The following is an 18344-nucleotide window of genomic DNA, read 5'->3' as shown; positions in this document are numbered from 1 at the left end:
AGCTCTACTCATACAAACATCTTTAAGAGCAATAACATCGTGGAGTACGCTACACCAGCACAAGATTGATGGAATATCGTGATGTTGGATGATCGAGTCGGTTGCCGGTAGTCAGGGCGGAGGAGCCACGACCCCACAAAATGCCTCGGTGTCCGAGCGGCTCCACCAGCATTCCAAGAAATGCGGGGTAAACGTCATAACAGCTCGAGACATCGTTGATATTCTGGGGAAACCTTGAAAGAAGAACGGTTCACACATTGCAAAACCCGCAACCACCATATCAAACACCGACAAAGCCCGATCGCCGCTGCCTCACCAACATGGCCGACCCGAAAACCTCCACAGCGAGTCAGCGCTTGACGCAGATCAAAGATTTTCTCACCATGAATAAGACGGCAACAACCATACCATGGGATCCAGATAGCACTAAATTTCCGACAAGGAAGGAATTACCTCAGATTCCCGGGGCGCCTCCGGAGGCTGCTTGGGTTTGGGGTGACAGCGACTACGTACGTTCGACCGAAGTCTAATCTAGTTGCGGGCCGAACTGATCAGATGTAGATCGGCCGTCTCAACCTCCTGACACCTACACGTGTCGCAGCGGCTGCGAGGGAGATACGAACGGGGGAAATCGTGCCTGTTAAGTCCGTGTTATCATGATCCTTCTAATATGTCATTGCTGACCGCGAGGTAGTCTGCCTCTCAACGTGCCGAATGTTCCCGCGTTTGGTCGTGAGGTTTTTCAGCATGAGATCAAGACGCTGGCTGAAGGAATTGCCTACGACGATGTGTATCATATGAATACCCAGTCTGGCACGCAATGGGATGGCTTCCGACATTTCGCTCATATTCCCAGTGGTTCGTTCTACAACGGCGTATGTATCGAAACCCATCACAACGAACCTTTGCTAACATCCAGTATAGACCAAAGGAAGCGATATCGCCGGTCCAAACGCAAACCACAAGTGTTCCATCCACCACTGGGCCGAGCACGGCATCGCAGGTCGCGGGATCCTCCTAGACTACCGGGGCTACGCACACAAGAAGGGTATCAACTACGACCCCTACGACTACTACCCCATCTCATGGCAGGACCTATATCAATGCGGCCAAGACCAGGGTATTGATATTCGCCCCGCGGCTCAAGGCGGTGACATCAAGCCGGGAGATATGCTGTTCATCCGCAGCGGATGGAAGGAGGCGTACGACAGCAAGAGTGATGAAGACCGCAGCAAGGCTGCTCTTCGACATGGTAGCGGAAAGGATGGCGAAGATGGTCAGCGGTATGCTGGTGTGAGTCAGGAGGAGAAGATTCTGGATTGGCTGCATGATAGCTACTTTGCGTCTGTCGCTGGTGATGCACCGGCGTTTGAGGCGTGGCCTACACATGAGAGTACGTTTCCTTGAATTTACAGGCAACATCAGACTGACGTTGCTAGACTACCACCTTCACGAGTACATCCTCGCCCTTTGGGGAATGCCGCTCGGCGAGATGCTGGATCTCGAGAAGCTTGCGCAAACGTGCCGCGATAAGAACAGATGGTTCTTCTTCTTCACCTCTGCGCCTGCTAACTGCCCAGGTACGTTGAATACCCGGATTGACAAGGTCTTGCAACCGCTAACAGCATCATAGGCGGAGTAAGCTCACACGTCAACGGCACTGCCATCTTCTGAGCAATTCGAAAACGTACAAAGACCGCGTTGGAACTATATACATTGTCATAAACACCTAGCAATCGAACAGCCAATTCCACACCTTCTGTCTTGTGTGACCAACACGCTCTCTCTAACCAACACTAGATCAGGCTCGCAGAATCCATACATGCCAGCTACGCAGTATCAGCCTTGTTCAACCTACCAGATCTCGACTCCGGAATTGATGCGGGGCATGTTCTGCGCTCTCTGCGGCGTAAATTCTCCCTTGAGACGGTCCGTGCGTTCGCGTCTGAGTCTCGCGGCATGGCAGGTGCGTCCAACGCGATTGACTCACTGTCCCCTTCGATCTTCACAGCCTGCATCGCGCCGTCGAACAACGAGAACTGAATTTGCTGATCCATCAAAAGTCGTTAATAGGCCTGGTCGCCTTCAACAGCGCTGTCATCGCGTCCGACACGTGGGTTTGGCGATGGCGGCATCGGCGGTGGCTCGCGTGTCGGTGGCGCAAACTTCACCTCGTCAACGGGGCCGTCGGCTTGCGACGTGCCGAACATAGACGACGACGAGGATTTCGCATTGAGCTGGTTATTCACGTCTGTGTCGTCTAGTACATCAAGTCCGTCGGAAGGATCTACCTTGTGCATTTGGTCTGCAGTCCCTATCCGGTCATCGAAAGCAGGCAAAGAAGCATCGCTTTCGTCGCGCAACCTCCTGTGTTCCTCCACTCTTCGCCCTTCCCAATCCACCACCACAATGCCACATTCGATAGAATCTGCAGCGACCTGCTCAGCTTCGCGACTCGCTTTCTCGCGACGGTACTTGTAGCGTTGTTGTCTTTTCGCTTCCTCGGGCACCAACCTTTTCTTATAGCACTCTTCGGGCTTCGCATGCGTATGATACTGACAGCCCGCCAGCGACGAAGACCGTTCATCGTTTGAGAGGCGTCGCATAGCTGTCTCGAGCGCGGAACAAACGAACGGCTGCGGCAAGTCTGACGGATCGACGTCGCCGAACCCTTGCGCTGCAGAGTCGAGCCATCGATCGACTAGAAAGCGGCCTAGAGCTTTCGGCATGTTGTGTCTTTTTTCGCCAAAGATGTGCGAGATGGTATCGATGTCTGGTCGTACGCCCTTCGCTATCTTCTCTTCGAGCAGGTCCATGACGCGGTCAACGAATTCGATATCATTTATCACGTAGCCGTGTATCGCTGCGTTGATCAGTGGCCAGCACGCGATCCATGTGTGCCGCGGGTCGATACCGTCGGGGTCGAAGTTGACGTCGCGATAACGGGTGGGTATAACACCAGTGCGTCGCCATAGTTGGTGAAGTTCCGCTGCATCAGCGTCGATGTTGCGGCGTCTGAGCAGTGTAGTCGAATCGAATTCGGTATCAATGTTGACAGCAGACAACCGAGCCAAGCGCCGTGTCAAGTACCAGGAATCCGGGTTCTGACGGCCATATAGTACGCTGATCATTGACTGTCTCGGTGAATCCACAGCTACATTTTGTAGCGGCGATGCCAAGTGTACTCGCTGTGTGTTGGATGACTCTTCTCTCACAGGCTCTGACTGCACTGGTCCTTGCACGTCCGCGTCAACATCATCGATGACTTCATCGTCACTCCACAAGCTCCCGCCTTCAAGCAGCGCATGATAATCGCTCTTTCTTGTGCGCGCCTCGATGCTTGGCCGACGCCGAAACTTGCGACCTGTATCGCTGATATGGTCACTTCCATCGAAAATGCGGTCGGCGTTCCTAGGTTTCTGGCTTCTTAGACTGAGCGCGGTACTGTTGGAAGAACGCGACACTCGTGACGTTCTGGGGTTCGGGTATTCTTCAGCATAGGTTTCTGGAAAGCCAGCTGGTATGTGCAGAGGCATGCTGCCCCGCTCGAGTTTTCTTTGGATATCGCGCTTCTCTAAGGAAGACATCTTATCGGTAAAGAGGTTTCCCATGTCGAAGAGTGGAGGATGTCACGATCTTCCAAGGGTGCGCAGAATTACAGTGGTCAGGATCCAATCAGAATGAAGGCTTCATGGGTCGTTAGTGTCGAGGGCAAGATCTAGTAATATCGAGCAGCATTGGTGTGAAGCGCGCGCCTGTTTGTCATCGGCAGTTTCGTCACGTTACTACCAGCAAACGAACGCTCACGTTGACCACTGATGTCACCGCTCGCCTGGTCATGACTGGAAGTGATTCAGAATCGAAGTAACAGTTTATAGTAAAGTTACGACAAGAAAGCCAAGTATGAAGCCCGCTCATTATGTCTCTATCATCTTCGCGATATCTTATCGCGCGGCATGTACACAATGCCTTCGCAGCGTGGGACTAGCATAGTTTCGGCTAGGTCATCTGTAAACTCGGTAACATTCGTACTCGCAGGTCGGACCACGCTGTCAGAGCATTGCCCTACGGAGCACATCGAAGTCGACTACACTATTGCCGAACGCTCACCGCACCTTCGCATTTACCTTCCACACCATGTGCGCGATGACCGACCTTTACTACCCATCCAGCTCGGCGACATCGATCCGGCAGGCTTCAAGCTCTACATCGAGTGGCTCACCACCGGCGCTGTCAATTTCTCCACTCAAAGGTCCCTTCAACTCAACTCCTGTATCGACCTCATATACGCGCACATCGTCGGCTCCGCGTTCTCGCAACCGAACTTCCAAGACTACATCATCGACAAGCTAGCTTCTATTCTTGACCCCGCGCAAACTTTTGATCAAAAGATTCTTGAAATGCTGTATTTGGAAAAACACGCGTCGACGTTACTGCGGAAGTTTGTCACGGACAAGATGTTCGCGTATGACAGGAGGATGCTGAGTATGCTACGAAACTCCGTGGAGGATGTCGTGACTGGGATCAGTGATGTAAAGGGGTGTGAATACCACGTACATGATGAAGGGGTGTGCTATAGGCATGGAAGGCCGGGTGAGTTTGAAGAGATGGAGAGAGGTAACGGCCTAGGAGGGAAGAAGTGGAGTATTGACGATGATCCGGAACTGAATGCTATGGCAGCGCAATATTTGGGCAAAACGAAGATCCCTTCGAGAATGGACAAGTCAGCGAGTATTCTCGATACCAAACACCGTCCATCGACACAAAAGCTTCGACCTCAGGCAAACAAGCTCGCATCGCAACTCAGAATTCCCTCCTTACATGATATGCCCGATCAAAATATCACACATCAAGAACCTACCCGGTGGTCTCGAAACCTGCGGAGTCCCCGGCCCTCAACGAGATCTTTAACTCCCGATATAGATGTTGACAAGCCCTTGCCGCCGACACCTGAACCTCTCCAGGTGCCCAGTACACAAGATCTAGTTCTGGAATGTCTCGGGCGTCTCCCGCCAGCACCAGAGCAGTTTCCAACACAAGACCCCATCGGGGAATGTCTCGCGCGCACGTCGTCAGAATACCTCAAGTCCATTACTCCAACAGATAACGCCGACTTACAGCGTTCAGTCAGGACATCAAGACGCCCACCAACTCCACCGCGGTATTTTTCGCCCCTACCTCCAACCTCTACATCTACTTCCCGGCCTTCTTCCCCATCAGAGTTCATACCCCCCTCCCTACGCCCAGGCACACCCCTGCCATCCACGCACCCAACCCGTAACCTAACCTTCGCACCTCTACCGAAATCACACCGCACTACGCCTAGACCGCGGCCTCAAACGCCGAGCTCCAACACAACGCATACTACCCCTTCCATTGCTCCATATACGCACAGGTCATCTACTCCAGAACCGCGTTCCAAACTATCGCCATCGCCATACTGTGACAGGTCAACCACTCCAGCACCTAGGCCTTCACCATCCCCATCCCCCTCACCCTCGCCCTCCCCACCACCCCTGCTCCAACGCCCCTACCACATATCCCCCTCCTCCCCGTCCCTACCCCACTTCGCCCCGCTGATAAAACGCAAACCCGCACCACCACGAGGCGTAGATTGGCTGGAGCAATGGGACCGGCTTTTCGAACTGCAAGGTACGCAGGGCTTTGGGCTGAGAAGGGCAGAGAAGAAAGAAAGGAGGAGTCGGTTCATGGAGATATTGGAGAGTGTGGGGAGTGTGGGGAGTGGGATGGTGGATGGGAAAGTACGTTGAGCGGGTATGGGCATAGGAATGGGAATGAGTGTTTGGGTTGTAGTATGGAGGCTGTGAGGGGGAGGAGGTGGAGACTGTGAGTTTTTGCTATTGGAATACATATCAATATGATTATGTGAGACTGAGCAGTTATTAGTAAGGGGTCGTCGAAGTGTAGTACAGCCCTTTACTAGTACAAAAATCATATCTCAGCACAATGGTAAATACAATACATCCTTAGCTATATAAGTAAGCCTAGGCTAAGCCTCGCGACGCAGCACAAGGTTTACCCGGTGAGGTAGCCCTCCTCATAGAAATCAGGCCACAACAACAGCATCACCATCGTGCGTGCGGCTATTGTTGTTACCTGATTTCTATGAGGAGAGCTACCTCGCCTGCCGGAGTATACATATGACAGCTATCTAACTAATTAAGCTTTACCCAAGCCCTTCCCCTCATCATCGCTTTCCCGCTCAACAGTCGCCTCCACATGCTCAGTCATGAGGTGTTTGATACCCTTCATCGAAAGCACAGCAATGGTTGCAAGCGCAACAAACGGCACCACACTCCAATACCCCAGTCTATACGCGCGCGCGTAGGACCAATGGCTCGCGTCCCATGCAGCCGTGATGATAGTTTCGTTCGCGCCAGGTACACCTGCGCCTCTGAACTTAGACGCTGAACTACCCTTCATGCCTTTCAGAAGCGCAGTCACAGAGGACTCAGGGAGGCCGGCAGCGATAGCGGCAGAGCTGACGTCTCCGGCGAGGTGAGAAGCGACGCGCGAGTTCACAATCGCGTAGATGACGGCAGTGCCGAAAGCGCCGCCGATGGCTCGGGCGGAGAAAGCGAGGCCGGTGGCTGTGGAGAGGAAGGCGTGAGGGGCTGTGAATTGGATGCATGCGACTAGGAGTGTGAGGGGGCCTGCGCACCCGATACCTGTCAAGGCTGTGAAGACGATCTGTTCGGTGGCCCAGCCGGGGCGGATGAAGGCGAAACAGATTGAGGCGATGAACATTATGGCGAAGGTGGCTGCTAGAGGGGTTTCTGGGGGGATGTTAGTGGAGGGTGTGAAGAAGAATGCAGTGTATCTTACTCATGTCTTTGAACCTCGTCGCATACCACGTTACCGCTAGCGAAGTGAAGATCGATGCGATCTTGTAGGACAGTTGCCGGATGGCAATATCCCATGCGTTGTCTTCGAATCCAACGTTCAAGATTAGCTGGGGTGTAACGGCGTTGATGGCAGAATAGTAGATCCATCCCTCGATAGCAAAGGCGAAAGTCGACAGCCAGAAGTTCGGTCCAGTGGAGAAGAAGACGTGGGCGACGATGCCATCAGACCGGCCCTTCCATTCTGTACCATGTCAGCTTTTGACTCAAACTTAAGGTACCTAAGGGTAGTTTACCATAGAGACAAAAGGCGATGAAGAGAACAATGCCAACAACTAGGTTGGCGCATACATGCGGGTTGCTCCACGGGTACGCGCCTCCTGCCCAGTTGAGCGCCAAAAGCATCAAGGTAGCAGCAGCAACGAGAAGAAGGGAGCCAACGGGGTCGCAAGCCCACATCCACTCTTTGTAGCCCATACGTGGATAGTCAGTGCGTTTCTTTGGCCAGTAGAATGCGAATAGACCAAGCGATGTGATGCCGTGTAGGCCGACTTGGATCCAGAAGATGTAGCGCCAGCCGGAAGCACTTAGGTTGGTAACTGCACCGGCTGCTAGACTACCGACACTGCGCAGAGTTATTACGTGTCAAATGCATCTACCCACGGGAAGTGTCTACTTACGTTCCGCCCAATACGCCGGCAACGCCTGCAAGTCCGTTCGCTAGAGGTCGATACTTCAAAGGCAGAATTTCGGATGGGATAGACTGGACGATGGAGATGGTTGCAAGTGTCGTGCCGATGAGGATACCGCCTCCAATCAACATAGACATGCTCGTAGCTTTGGCGCAGATGATGGAACCAATGCATGCGATCAGTGGAGGTATGGTGGCGAAAAGCTTGCGATCCAAGACATCAGACAGGCGACCGACGGGAGGTGAGAGAACTGATTGCATGAGGAGTGGGCCCTATAGAGTATCAGAATTCGGTGTTAAAGTCTTTTCTTAGGTCTGCTGTACCTGAATGATCCAGCTTGCAATTGCAGGTTCTCCAAGCTCGCGGATGATGAACGACAGTACTGATCCTGCAGCCACTACCACAAAAACTTGAGACATGACGCTACATTGGGAGTCAGCAAGGTCCTGAAAAGGGTTGCGCGCAACGTACGCGAAGCAACAGCAGAAGACGACCATCCAGGACCTCCATGACAGCTTGACATGATGGACGTCCTCATTGGCTTCCTGGTCGATGGACACGATGTGGGCGTCGCGACCGTGGGCGGTTTCGATATGGGTAGCTCCCGTCTTGCTGTCCATGACTGCCTTATCCAGACGACAAGTTGGATCGAGAATGAAGACAAGACGGGCGAGGCCTGCATCTCATATCACTACACATATACTGCAGTGGGGCACCATGCCGTGGGCTCTTGGCCGGGGCATTCTGACAACGGGATGAGCGGTAGCGGGCTTGAGCTACAACGCCATGCATATCGGCAGATTTGGATGCTGGGGTTGAGGTCCTCTCAAGAGGCGTTTGGATGATGTTTACCGAATCATCGGGAGGAGATGATGCGGGGCCCCATATTGGGTGAAGATTGGCGCTCCTTCGCTGCAACGTGATGCGGGGAGGCGCGCCCATGAGTCGGGAGCTGCGCGCCTTACCCCGAGACACCCCTTCTCTTTCCTTTTCACTGCATGGGTGAGGTTCTATCGCGACATGTTGCTGCTACATGATGAGGGCTGGTGAGGAGCGAGGAGGTGAGGTTGGATGAAAGAGGAAGGGTCAACCGGAGTTAAGCAGGCTCGCCCCGCTGGACCCTGAGACTTTTGTTGTCTTTGCGCAGGCTTCACGCTCCCACCGACCAACATCCCACCGCCAACCTCTTAGCCGACGCCTATACGACGCATAGTAGCCTTTTAGCTGCCCTTAACACTGACTCCCCCGCCAGGCGATGCTATGAGCAGCCCACCGCCTCTCGCAGGCCATCTGGTCCCCCTCCGCACCAAGGACGAGGTGCGCGCCAGCCTGGAGACGCACACCGTCTATGTCGTCGAGGTGCCGGCCAAGTTTGCCAACGTTATCAAGGAGTGAGGCCGTCACTCCTGGGGCTCCCGCTTGATCTCTGCTAACCTCGCCCGCTCGCAGTGCCGTGCAAGCAGCGTTGCCCGACTTCAAAACGTCGGAGATCTCTCACCTGCGCCGCGTGGTGCAGTTCAAGTACCTGCCGCCGCACCTGCAGAAACAGTTCTATCCGCCTGCAAGGCTCCCCAGGGGTAACGAAGATGCTCCTGCCTCAGAACTACCATCTTCCCCACTAACACCGGCGACCCCCGCTTTCCCTTCCGCGTCCCCGTCCTCAGTCGATGCTGGCAGTGAGGCTGCTCATGGAGAGGCTGATGCTAAAGATTTTGATTTAGTCCGCTACTTCCTGCTGTGTCCCACGCGCCATATGCCCCACGCCAACCTCGCGGCTCTGATACGGACCTGCCCGCCCTTCGACGGCCCCAAGACTGCGCTCCCTCGGATCCTCTACGTAACCGTGCCGGCCCTGGCGCCCATATCCCAGCAGCAGGCTGACGACTGGAGCGACAAGTACTGGCCCATCTCGTACAAGAACACCAACCCCTACGGCCCCCATCCGAGCCTCGTACAACGCAACCAGGAGGAACTACAACCCGAGGCAGGAAACTGGCTGGCTCTCGCCCGAGCGGCCGGCCAGCAGATATCGGATCAGTGTCTGGGTGAGAAGATCGGCGTCGTCGTGGTTGACCGCACCAGGAACCAGCCAGAGATCGTCGCGGTTGCAGGCGACTGCCGCTGGAGGTCTTTCACCGGCACCGCGGAACCACCCACCGGCACCGGCAATGTCATGGCTCACGCCGTCCACCGCGCCATCGCCATGGTTGCGAAGAAGCGGCTGCGTGCTGCCGGCACCGACCCTGCACTTCTCGACCGCTCCCTCTTCTGCGACAACCCCCTCACCGGTCTCGAGAAGCTATACTACGAAAAGGACAACCTCTCATCGAGCGGCTACCTGTGCGTAGATCTCGACATCTACCTGACCAACGAGCCCTGCGTCATGTGCTCCATGGCCATCCTACACTCGCGCTTCCGGCGCTGCATCTTCGGCAAGCGCATGCCTCACACCGGCGGCATAACAGCAGACGGACCGGGCGACTCTTCCTCAGCGGGCAGCGGACTGAAGAAAGGCCTCTTCTGGCGGCCGAGCGAGCTCAACTGGAAGTTCCTGGCCTGGGAGTTCAACGAGGACGGCAAGACTGCGGATGCGGACAGTGGCTTCAAGGAGACACTGCATGCATGAACGCGTCCATCACGCTTGACCTGCATTGGATACAAAGCATAGACACGGCGTATTGGATTAACACTGTCGATGGTAATGGGATTATAGGGGATGATTATACCAACATGAGTAACATGAATACGGGGTTAGGAAGGCAGCATCTGTACGATAGCAAATGAAATAAAATGAACACGCTCATCTCCTCTTAAGCACTTGTGATGCCCCTATAAGTATCAAACAAGCACTGCCCACTTCATAGCATCCTCAAATACTCATGCGACGCGCATGCACATACACAAGTCTCACGACCTGATTATACCGAATCCTCAAATAGTCCTTCTGTGGACACTGCTGGCCGCACACAATCGTAAGCGCAGTCTGACCAGCTTTAGTCCGAGCAATGGCGTTAGCACCGTGGCGCAGGTACAAAGCCACAAAGTCAACAGCGTGCCTCCGCGCGGCGAAGAACAAGGGTGTCCGTCCCTCTTTATCGCGATGGTTGACATCGGCTCCAGCTTTGAGTAACAATTTTGCAACCTCTACGCCCTGATGCACTTCCGGGTCGATGTGGAAAAGAGCTGTTTGTCCACGCGCGTCTCGATTGTTCACATCTACACCTTTTTCCAGGAGCAGTTTTATGGTTTCTAGGTCCAGCCAGGATGAGCTGCAGGCTTCGATGAGGGGGGTACGGCCGCGCCTGTTTCTGGCTTCGGTGTTGGCGTTGTTGCGCAGGTAGAGCGCGACGAGTTTGGGGTTGCCCCATTGGCAGGCAACGTGTAGTGGTGTGTTGCCCTTTTTTGACACGGCGTCTAGCTCAGCGCCGCAGTTGATGAGGTGCTGTGCGACGGTTGGTTGGTAGTGGGGCTCTATGTCGAGGATAGTGAAGGCGTTGTTGTCTCGTTCGAAGTTGACGAGTGCGTCTGGGCGGAGGGAGAGGTCTGTTGCGCCTTGCTTCTCGGCGGAAACAGTTAGTGTGATCAGGCCAGAAGTGTCTGTGTCATGTGTGGTCTTGATTGTGGCTTTCACTTGTTCTGCCGAGTCCACGGGCGTCAAACATGCCCCGGCGGAGAGGAGGCATTCTGCAATCGTCGCGTATGGCTTAGCTGTATCTCCGATCGACGGAAGATTATCGAGACTTGGTGATTCGCTAGGGGGGTCTGAAAGCTTCGTTGCTATGTCTCGATAGTGACGGTCGCGCTGGCTCAGACTAGTCCATCGTTTCACGGCTTCGGTCAAAGGGTTGCGACGGGGAGGCGTGGGGCAAGTTACGTCTGCTCCGTAGAGAATCAATAACTCTATGAGGGGAACCCAACCCTCGACAGCTGCTCTGGATATGACGGTGTGTCCATGCTCATCCATAGAGTCCATATTCTCGCCAAAGCCGCGGACTGTCAGTCTGAAAGGTGGAATCTTGAGGTGGGAGACTTTAGTGAAGACTTTAGACCCATCGTTATCGTCGAGTTTGGTTTGAGAGATATTGTCTAGTATCAGTCGAGCAATATCATCCCTGCCTCTGGTTGCAGCGAACATGAGCGCATCGTTCTTGTCGGATTCCCTTAATCGAAGACCTAATGAAGAGCTGGCAAGGGTATCAGGTGTCGGTACACGCAGAGGTTCATCGACCGAGTAGTCGCCATAGTGGTGCAATTTCATGGTCCTCGTTCTGGCGTCTGCTTCGAGTATGATCTCAACGATAGACAGGTGACCAAACCAGGCGGCGGCGACCAGGGATGCGCCAGCATCACCGGGGGTGATCCTGTAATTCGCCTCCCCGGATATGAAAAGCTCGACAACAGCTTTGTGGCCCTTGAAAGCAGCCACAAGCAGTGGTGATTCGTTTATATGCCTCAGCTCGCGGATGTCGCCGTAACGTGCAGTAAACCATTCGGTATGATCACAAACAAAAATAACCTCCTCGACACATGCGCCTTGTGGTCCCCAATTGGCTCCATTTTTGATCAAAAATCGAATAATCTCAGTATCGCCATAGTGGCTTGCATACAGAAGTACGCTGTTCCCACCTTCGCTCACATAGTTGACATCAGCATTCCGTCTCAAGAGTATTTCCATGATATTCTTTTGGCGATGCCTTGCAGCGACTAAAAGTGGTGTCACCCTGTCCGTAGGACTATCGTCACGGATGCTCATCTTGGGATAAAGATCGACGATGTCAGGGTTCCCATGTTCATCGAGAAGCGCAGTCAAAGGGATGACTAGACCGTACTGAGCTGCGACGTGGATGCCTTGGGTTCCCAGTGGAATTTTGTGCCCCCTAGTATCACGATACGGATTCTTACGATCTTCGCATGACCAATGCAACTTGTGCAACGCCAATATGTTCAACGGTAGGCTGAGAAACCGTGACACCTGTTCACAGGCTTCAGGGGCTAGACTCGCATGATGACCCCAGTGCCTGGCAGCGTACCAGTAGAGATGTTTCGTCCGTACAAGAACATCTGCATCGTTATCGAGATACCATTCGTTTGGTTGGCTGAATACGTCGAATGAGAGGTATGTAGCGCAGACATCGGTGATCATGTCATGTGCCCTTGGAAACCACCGATGTTGCGTCCGTGCAAGGTACTCCTGCGTCGTATAATGAACTAATCGGAGGAAACCGGTCCCACTATCCACGATGACAAGCCCGAGGCATGCGGCAACAGCGTCTTCGATGTCTGGAAAATTGTCGGAATCCAACTCAGGCTCACCAACCTCCACACCAAGCGCCTCTTGTAGCTCGTCAGTCCCGAGACGGCTACGTGCACATGAAAGAAACGCCAGAGTCTGTTTAGCTAGATCGGCCTGATCAGCGACCTGACCCTCAATTCTTTCCATTGCAGCTTCGTACGCACGATCGTAAGCGTCAGATCCAGTGGCAAGTTGGTTCAGAGCATTCCGAAGGACTTTTACTGACTTCTTCCCAGCAAGAGAGTCAAGATGGAGCTTGGCTAAGAGAAACCTGTGAGCTACTCAGCGACACCGACAGCATTCATTCGTGGATACATACATCCCAGAGACTGCATCTACAACCTTAGTAATGAGCTCTTGTTGCAACTCGCCGTTCTTTCGCACAAAGTTTGGTAGGCGAATGATGTTCTCCGAAAGATACGTTCGTACGTCGATTTCATTGGCTTGTATGTTCAAAGTCTCAACTCCTTTGAATCTTTCCATAACGTCTGGCATGAATCGCGAAGTTGCGAGTAGATTGACGTTGAGCTGTTTCTTTACCCGTAAACCGTCGATGGCTGATAGCAGCTTTGCACGGCAATGATTTATCGTAGAACATTCGTCCAGAGCGTCCAGGACGATGAAGACCTTCGAGAAGAGTGCGACCACCGAGCCCAGGACGCCCATAATGGCAGACGCTCTGTCGAATCTGGTGGCGCCTTTCTTCGCACTCTCTGCAGAGTCATACAGATTCTTGACGGTTTCTGGTAATGGCGTTCTCTGATCGGCAAGCTGCTTCAGCAAAATCGCTAGCAGGTTATCCAATGTTTGCTCCCTTTGAGACTTGTAGCTGCAGAATAGATACGCTAGCCCGACTTCATCGTTCTGGTCGTACTTTTCCCAGAGATCATCGTTGATGATCGCAGCGAATACCGTTTTGCCTGCCCCAGGTATACCTGGGCAGAATAAGGTACGACCAGGTTCGTCGATCCAGGTTTGGTATGCTTGCGAGTGCAAGAGCCACCCGCCAGTACCAGCTTGGCGTGTATTTATGGCAGCCTTCTGCTGCGCCGAATGATCAATGGGCGTGAGCCAATCGAGGATATACTGACGCTTTCGCAAAGTCTCATCAGTGTCGTGTCGCTTTTGTAGATTCTCGACTCTTTCCAGAACTCCCTCCTGCGCCATTTGTATCGTTTGCAGCTCGCTATCCAAGCCTCGCAGTGCAGCATGGGTTTCCTCGATGCTTGATTCTAGGATGTTTTTCACGTCGATGAGATGCTGTTCGTTGCGCTTGGAACCCGCGTTGATCGCAATGAGTAATGATGCCGAGTTATTTTGAAGAGCGAAGGTCACCATATCCATCTCAGACTTGATCGCCTCAATCATCTTCTCCACATCCTTCTCTTTGAACGGCCATCCCAATTTCTCGGCAATGCCATCTCGGGCGTTCAACGCGACAGCTGCCAGACTCAAAGCCTCCTGGAGGCGCGCAAGCGGAGTAGAGAGTACCCTCAGAGTCTTAGACCACTCCTCCACCTCGTCAGAATCTTCCACGTCGTCTTGCAACTGCAGTAACAGGTTACTGCAATTGCGGACTTGTGAGCGAAGGCGCTGCTTCTCATGTTTGGCCCCATGTACAGTTTTGATGTAATGGATAACCTTTTCGCATAGCTGGGCGACTGCTATGATGCTTGCGGTCGTCTCCATGTGTGCCTTGGTGATGGTGTCATGTTATGGTGAGATGGCACGAGACGCGGGGTTGGTGAGAGCCCCAATCAAGCTCATGCATGATGGGAGGCTGTGCCACCTTGCTGCAGCAGGCAACGAATGCGCGATCGTCAATGAGTGACGACATGATGCGAATGTGGGGAGAGATCGCTATCATCTCGTGTCGAGGTGTTCGTGGTGCAGGGGAAAGACGACGTGTGGCTACCCAAGTAAGCAAGTGGTACCTAGGTACCCGTGGACCAAGCGCCAACACCGCATCACGTGACGTTTGGAAGCCCGGCCAATTTTTGCGAGCTTGCATCTTTGCGAGCCGTGTATTTCAGATCAAGTCATCACACTGTATTACGCGACGCGTAGAGCGAACGAGGACACTATTAAAAATCGAACCATATCTCAGCGTAACCAATGAACTCATGCAGGTGTGAAATTTTGGGCTCTAGTATCACAATACCAAATTCTCTTCATGTGGGGAGTTTCCCCTTGATGTATTCGTATTTAAGCTTCAATGAGACTCATGGTGGTAAAACCCTCCAAGATACTAGGGGTTTCAGGTAGCATTTCATCGTCTTACTTCGTGTTCAATCCAATAATCCCGGTCTTTCTTGAGCTCTTCTGGAGATTGGAAATACTTACGGAGCTTGTCTATGCACCATATTCGCGTTTTATTATTTGGTACGAGACTCACTCTGGCGCCAAACAAGACAGCGATGGGTACGATGTAGCCTCTTTCCCGGACGCAAGCCCCATGAAGTAGCGGCTGTCCTTCTTTATCGCATATGTTAGGATCGGCTCCCGCGTTGAGCATCACGCTGATAGATGCGTCGTGTGTGAACATGCTGCAGATAGTAAGTAGTGGGGTTCTGCCTTCAATATCCTGGAAGTTTACGTCTGCGCCCTTGTCAAGAAGATGCTCGAGCAGAGAAATGTTCTCATCAAAGGCACTGGAGTGCAAAACAGTCCTGCCCCAGTTGTTCGCGCAGTTGATGTCGGCTCCAGCATCGAGCAGCACGTCGATGATCTCTCGATCTTGTTTGTCAACGGCCATCGCCAGCGGGCTCTTGTGGCGATATCTATTGTGAGCATACCCGCCCTTCAGGTTCACGTCAACCCCGTGATCGATAAGAAGTCGGATGATATCCACATATCCGCGATCCACTGCTATGTACAGCGGTGAGTAGCGAGTCCACACACGACTTTCTATCTGAGGCTGTCCATACAGCATCGCGTCCATGATATTTTGAGTCGCCGTGTCCGCAATGACGAGCTGAACTATGCCGATGTTTCCACTGTGAACTGCGAAGTGGAGCGTCGAATAGCGATACCCGCTTTTCGAATCTGTCTTAGCGCCGTGGCGAAGAAGTAGTCTGACTGTCTCAAGATGACCACTTTCAGCAGCCAGCATTAGTGGAGTAAGTCCTAGTCGGTCTGGTGCGTTCACATCGTATCCTCGCCGGAGTAGTGCGACCAGTGTGTCGCAAAGTCCAAAGTGAGCGGCCAAATGGATACCCGACGTCGAATCCTGGGATGACCGCGGACGCCTAAATGATATGTCATTATAATCGTCCGGTCGATCCGCCAACGAACTGAGTATTATCAAGGCAGAGCATTTAAGATTCCACGACAGCCCAAAGAAGTCGATGGCCATTCGATTAACTCCAGCCAACATGCGAGCGTGACGTCCCCAATTGCATGCAGCATAACAGTACAAAGGGTCCCAGTGTGCGGGGAACTTTTGAAGGTAATTACAGTATTCAAGCTTCTCGGTCAGGTCCGAATATAGGCCCGCAGTTCCGTATTCCTCCATGGAAAGATATGCGATGCAAGCTTCTGTGATCACAGTCTCTGCTTCCGGAAACCATCGATGCCGTGTTCGATCCAGATATTCCTGAGTGGTGTAGTGTACCAAACGGATGATGTTACTTTCTTCGTCGATCGTCACTAGGCCAGCGCAAGCGGAAATCATATCCAGAACGTCTGGACAGTCATCTTCATCGAATGTAGATTGTCCTACTTGTATGCCAAGCGCTTTGCGAAGGTCCGCAGATTTGAAAGGCTCATGCAAGCATGTGATCCAAGCTAGAACCTCCCGACCAAGCTTTGCTCGATCGGGGGGTTGCTCTTCGATACGCTGCATTGTCAGGCGATACGCATAGTCATATGCTTCGGTCACAGTTGTGGTCTTTTGGCCCCTCGCTTCGGTCTTAATCTCGTTCAGTGCTTTCCGAACAGCGTTTGCTGATCGCTTGTCGTAAAGACTTTGTACATAGAGCTTCGCTAGAAGGAACCTATAATGTGTCAGTGCCTGGCATCTCCATTGCGCAGTTCGAGTTTGGTGATGCTCGAAACTTTGCTTTGTACTACTTACATGCCATCCACTGATTCGACGATTTTCAGCTTGATTAGTTCCTGGAGTTCGACATTGCGCTGAACGGACTGTGGCATGTTGTTGAGGTTGCCGACCACATATTTGCGAACATCATCGCTACTAGCACGTACTTCGAGAGGCTTCTCTGCGCCGAATTCTGCAAGCACTTCCGGGACGGTCCTTGATGTCGCTAGCAGACTTGTTCTGGAGTTTGCCTGTAGATTCAACAGTTCGGATAAGAATATCCTCCTGCAGCCATCAGACACTTGACATTCGTCTAGTGCATCGATCACAACGTAAAGTCTCCGGAACAGTGCAGCCACGTCCTTGAGGCATTGAGCGAGGGTCCTCCACGAAGGACGTCTGACGCCCTTCCCATGGTCGGAATAGAGCTGTTCGATGGGTATCGGCAAAGTTTCCTGGCTTTCTGCCAGTACCTTCAACAGACTGCAAAGCATGAACTCCAAGGTTTGCTCATCGCGAGTCCTGTAATCGCAATAGAAGTAGGCGACTGCTACGCCGGCGTTGGTCTGGAATCGGGTTTGTAGATCGTCGATAATGATGGAGGCGAGCATCGTCTTGCCAGCCCCAGGCAGGCCAGTACAGAGGAGCTTACTCGCACTGGAGTTGTCGAGCCAAGCGTCGTAGGCTTTCGACTCTAGAAACCAGTTGCCGGTACCCTCTTGTCGCTTGCTCAATATATCATGATGCTTGGATGCATGATCGAAAGTAGATAGCCATTGGAGTACCGCGTCGCGTTTCTTGGAAGATTCCCGGTGGTGATCGGTACTTTGAAGACGTTCGACGTCGTGGTGCAGACCGACCTGGAGCGTTTGAATTTGCGACATATGATCATTAAGCTTACAGAACTCCTTCCCGATGTTACTCGCACTCATGTCCATCGATTGCAGTAGAATCGCAAGGTCTCGATTGTTTTGCTCCGCGCATTCCTTGATCTCCCGAAGCAGCTTCCGAGAATCTCGCGATAGGGCCAAGTTTATCAGGATTTTCTCGCGTTCGATCGACTGGATGAGCTTCTGTACATCCTTTTCTTGGAATGGCCACTTCAGTGAGCCCCTCAGAGTATTGTCGTGTTTCAGTCGGGTCTCAACTTGCAGTAGAATAGTCTGAAGTCGAGGTAGTGGTCCATCAGGTCGTTCGAGCACGTTGATCGTGTCGACCAAGCTTTCGCCCTCGTCGATATCTTCGGCATCATCCTTCAGTTCCTGCAGTATACGTTTGCAGGCGCGAACTTCTCCGCGCAGTCTCTTGCGGTCTTCCGAGGCGTCTTTTACTTTACCGACGTAGTCGACAATCTTGCCCGATAGTTGAAGTACGGCGATGACACTTGCCAATTCGCCCAGACCTGACATGACGAGTGAAGCATGCGGGCTTCGAAAAGCCTTTCTCGGGGTTTATGT

The 18344-nt window shown here is 52.9% G+C and overlaps 5 protein-coding genes across 5 annotated transcripts; 2 read left to right on the top strand and 3 right to left on the bottom strand.

Moving 5' to 3' along the window:
* Positions 1-320: 320 nt before the first annotated feature.
* J4E79_009292 (uncharacterized protein) lies at positions 321-1674 on the top strand (the record flags this gene model as incomplete). Its single annotated transcript, XM_049358141.1, has 6 exons — positions 321-509; positions 562-644; positions 695-875; positions 925-1393; positions 1440-1580; positions 1634-1674. 6 exons carry the CDS (start codon positions 321-323, stop codon positions 1672-1674), a joined length of 1104 nt encoding a protein of 367 aa, XP_049207357.1.
* A 392-nt stretch (positions 1675-2066) lies between these two features.
* J4E79_009291 (uncharacterized protein) lies at positions 2067-3611 on the bottom strand (the record flags this gene model as incomplete). The annotated part of the gene is made up of 1 exon (XM_049358140.1): positions 2067-3611. One exon carries the CDS (start codon positions 3609-3611, stop codon positions 2067-2069), a length of 1545 nt encoding a protein of 514 aa, XP_049207356.1.
* A 2569-nt stretch (positions 3612-6180) lies between these two features.
* J4E79_009290 (uncharacterized protein) lies at positions 6181-8175 on the bottom strand (the record flags this gene model as incomplete). The annotated part of the gene is made up of 6 exons (XM_049358139.1): positions 6181-6797; positions 6847-7107; positions 7160-7488; positions 7544-7827; positions 7879-7978; positions 8027-8175. The coding sequence occupies 6 exons, from the start codon at positions 8173-8175 to the stop codon at positions 6181-6183; spliced, it is 1740 nt and encodes a 579-aa protein (XP_049207355.1).
* A 640-nt stretch (positions 8176-8815) lies between these two features.
* On the top strand, positions 8816-10181 carry J4E79_009289 (uncharacterized protein; the record flags this gene model as incomplete). The annotated part of the gene is made up of 2 exons (XM_049358138.1): positions 8816-8946; positions 9005-10181. 2 exons carry the CDS (start codon positions 8816-8818, stop codon positions 10179-10181), a joined length of 1308 nt encoding a protein of 435 aa, XP_049207354.1.
* Positions 10182-10424: 243 nt separating this feature from the next.
* J4E79_009288 (uncharacterized protein) lies at positions 10425-18296 on the bottom strand (the record flags this gene model as incomplete). The annotated part of the gene is made up of 5 exons (XM_049358137.1): positions 10425-13119; positions 13168-14543; positions 15244-15827; positions 16305-16843; positions 16924-18296. 5 exons carry the CDS (start codon positions 18294-18296, stop codon positions 10425-10427), a joined length of 6567 nt encoding a protein of 2188 aa, XP_049207353.1.
* Positions 18297-18344: the final 48 nt, after the last annotated feature.

Source organism: Alternaria viburni, assembly GCF_023758015.1.
Source record: "Alternaria viburni strain BMP 2772 chromosome Unknown scaffold_24, whole genome shotgun sequence".
Classification (NCBI taxonomy): domain Eukaryota; kingdom Fungi; phylum Ascomycota; class Dothideomycetes; order Pleosporales; family Pleosporaceae; genus Alternaria; species Alternaria viburni.
The sequence above is the reverse complement of the archived record's forward strand: the minus strand, read 5'-3'. Positions and strand labels throughout refer to the sequence as shown.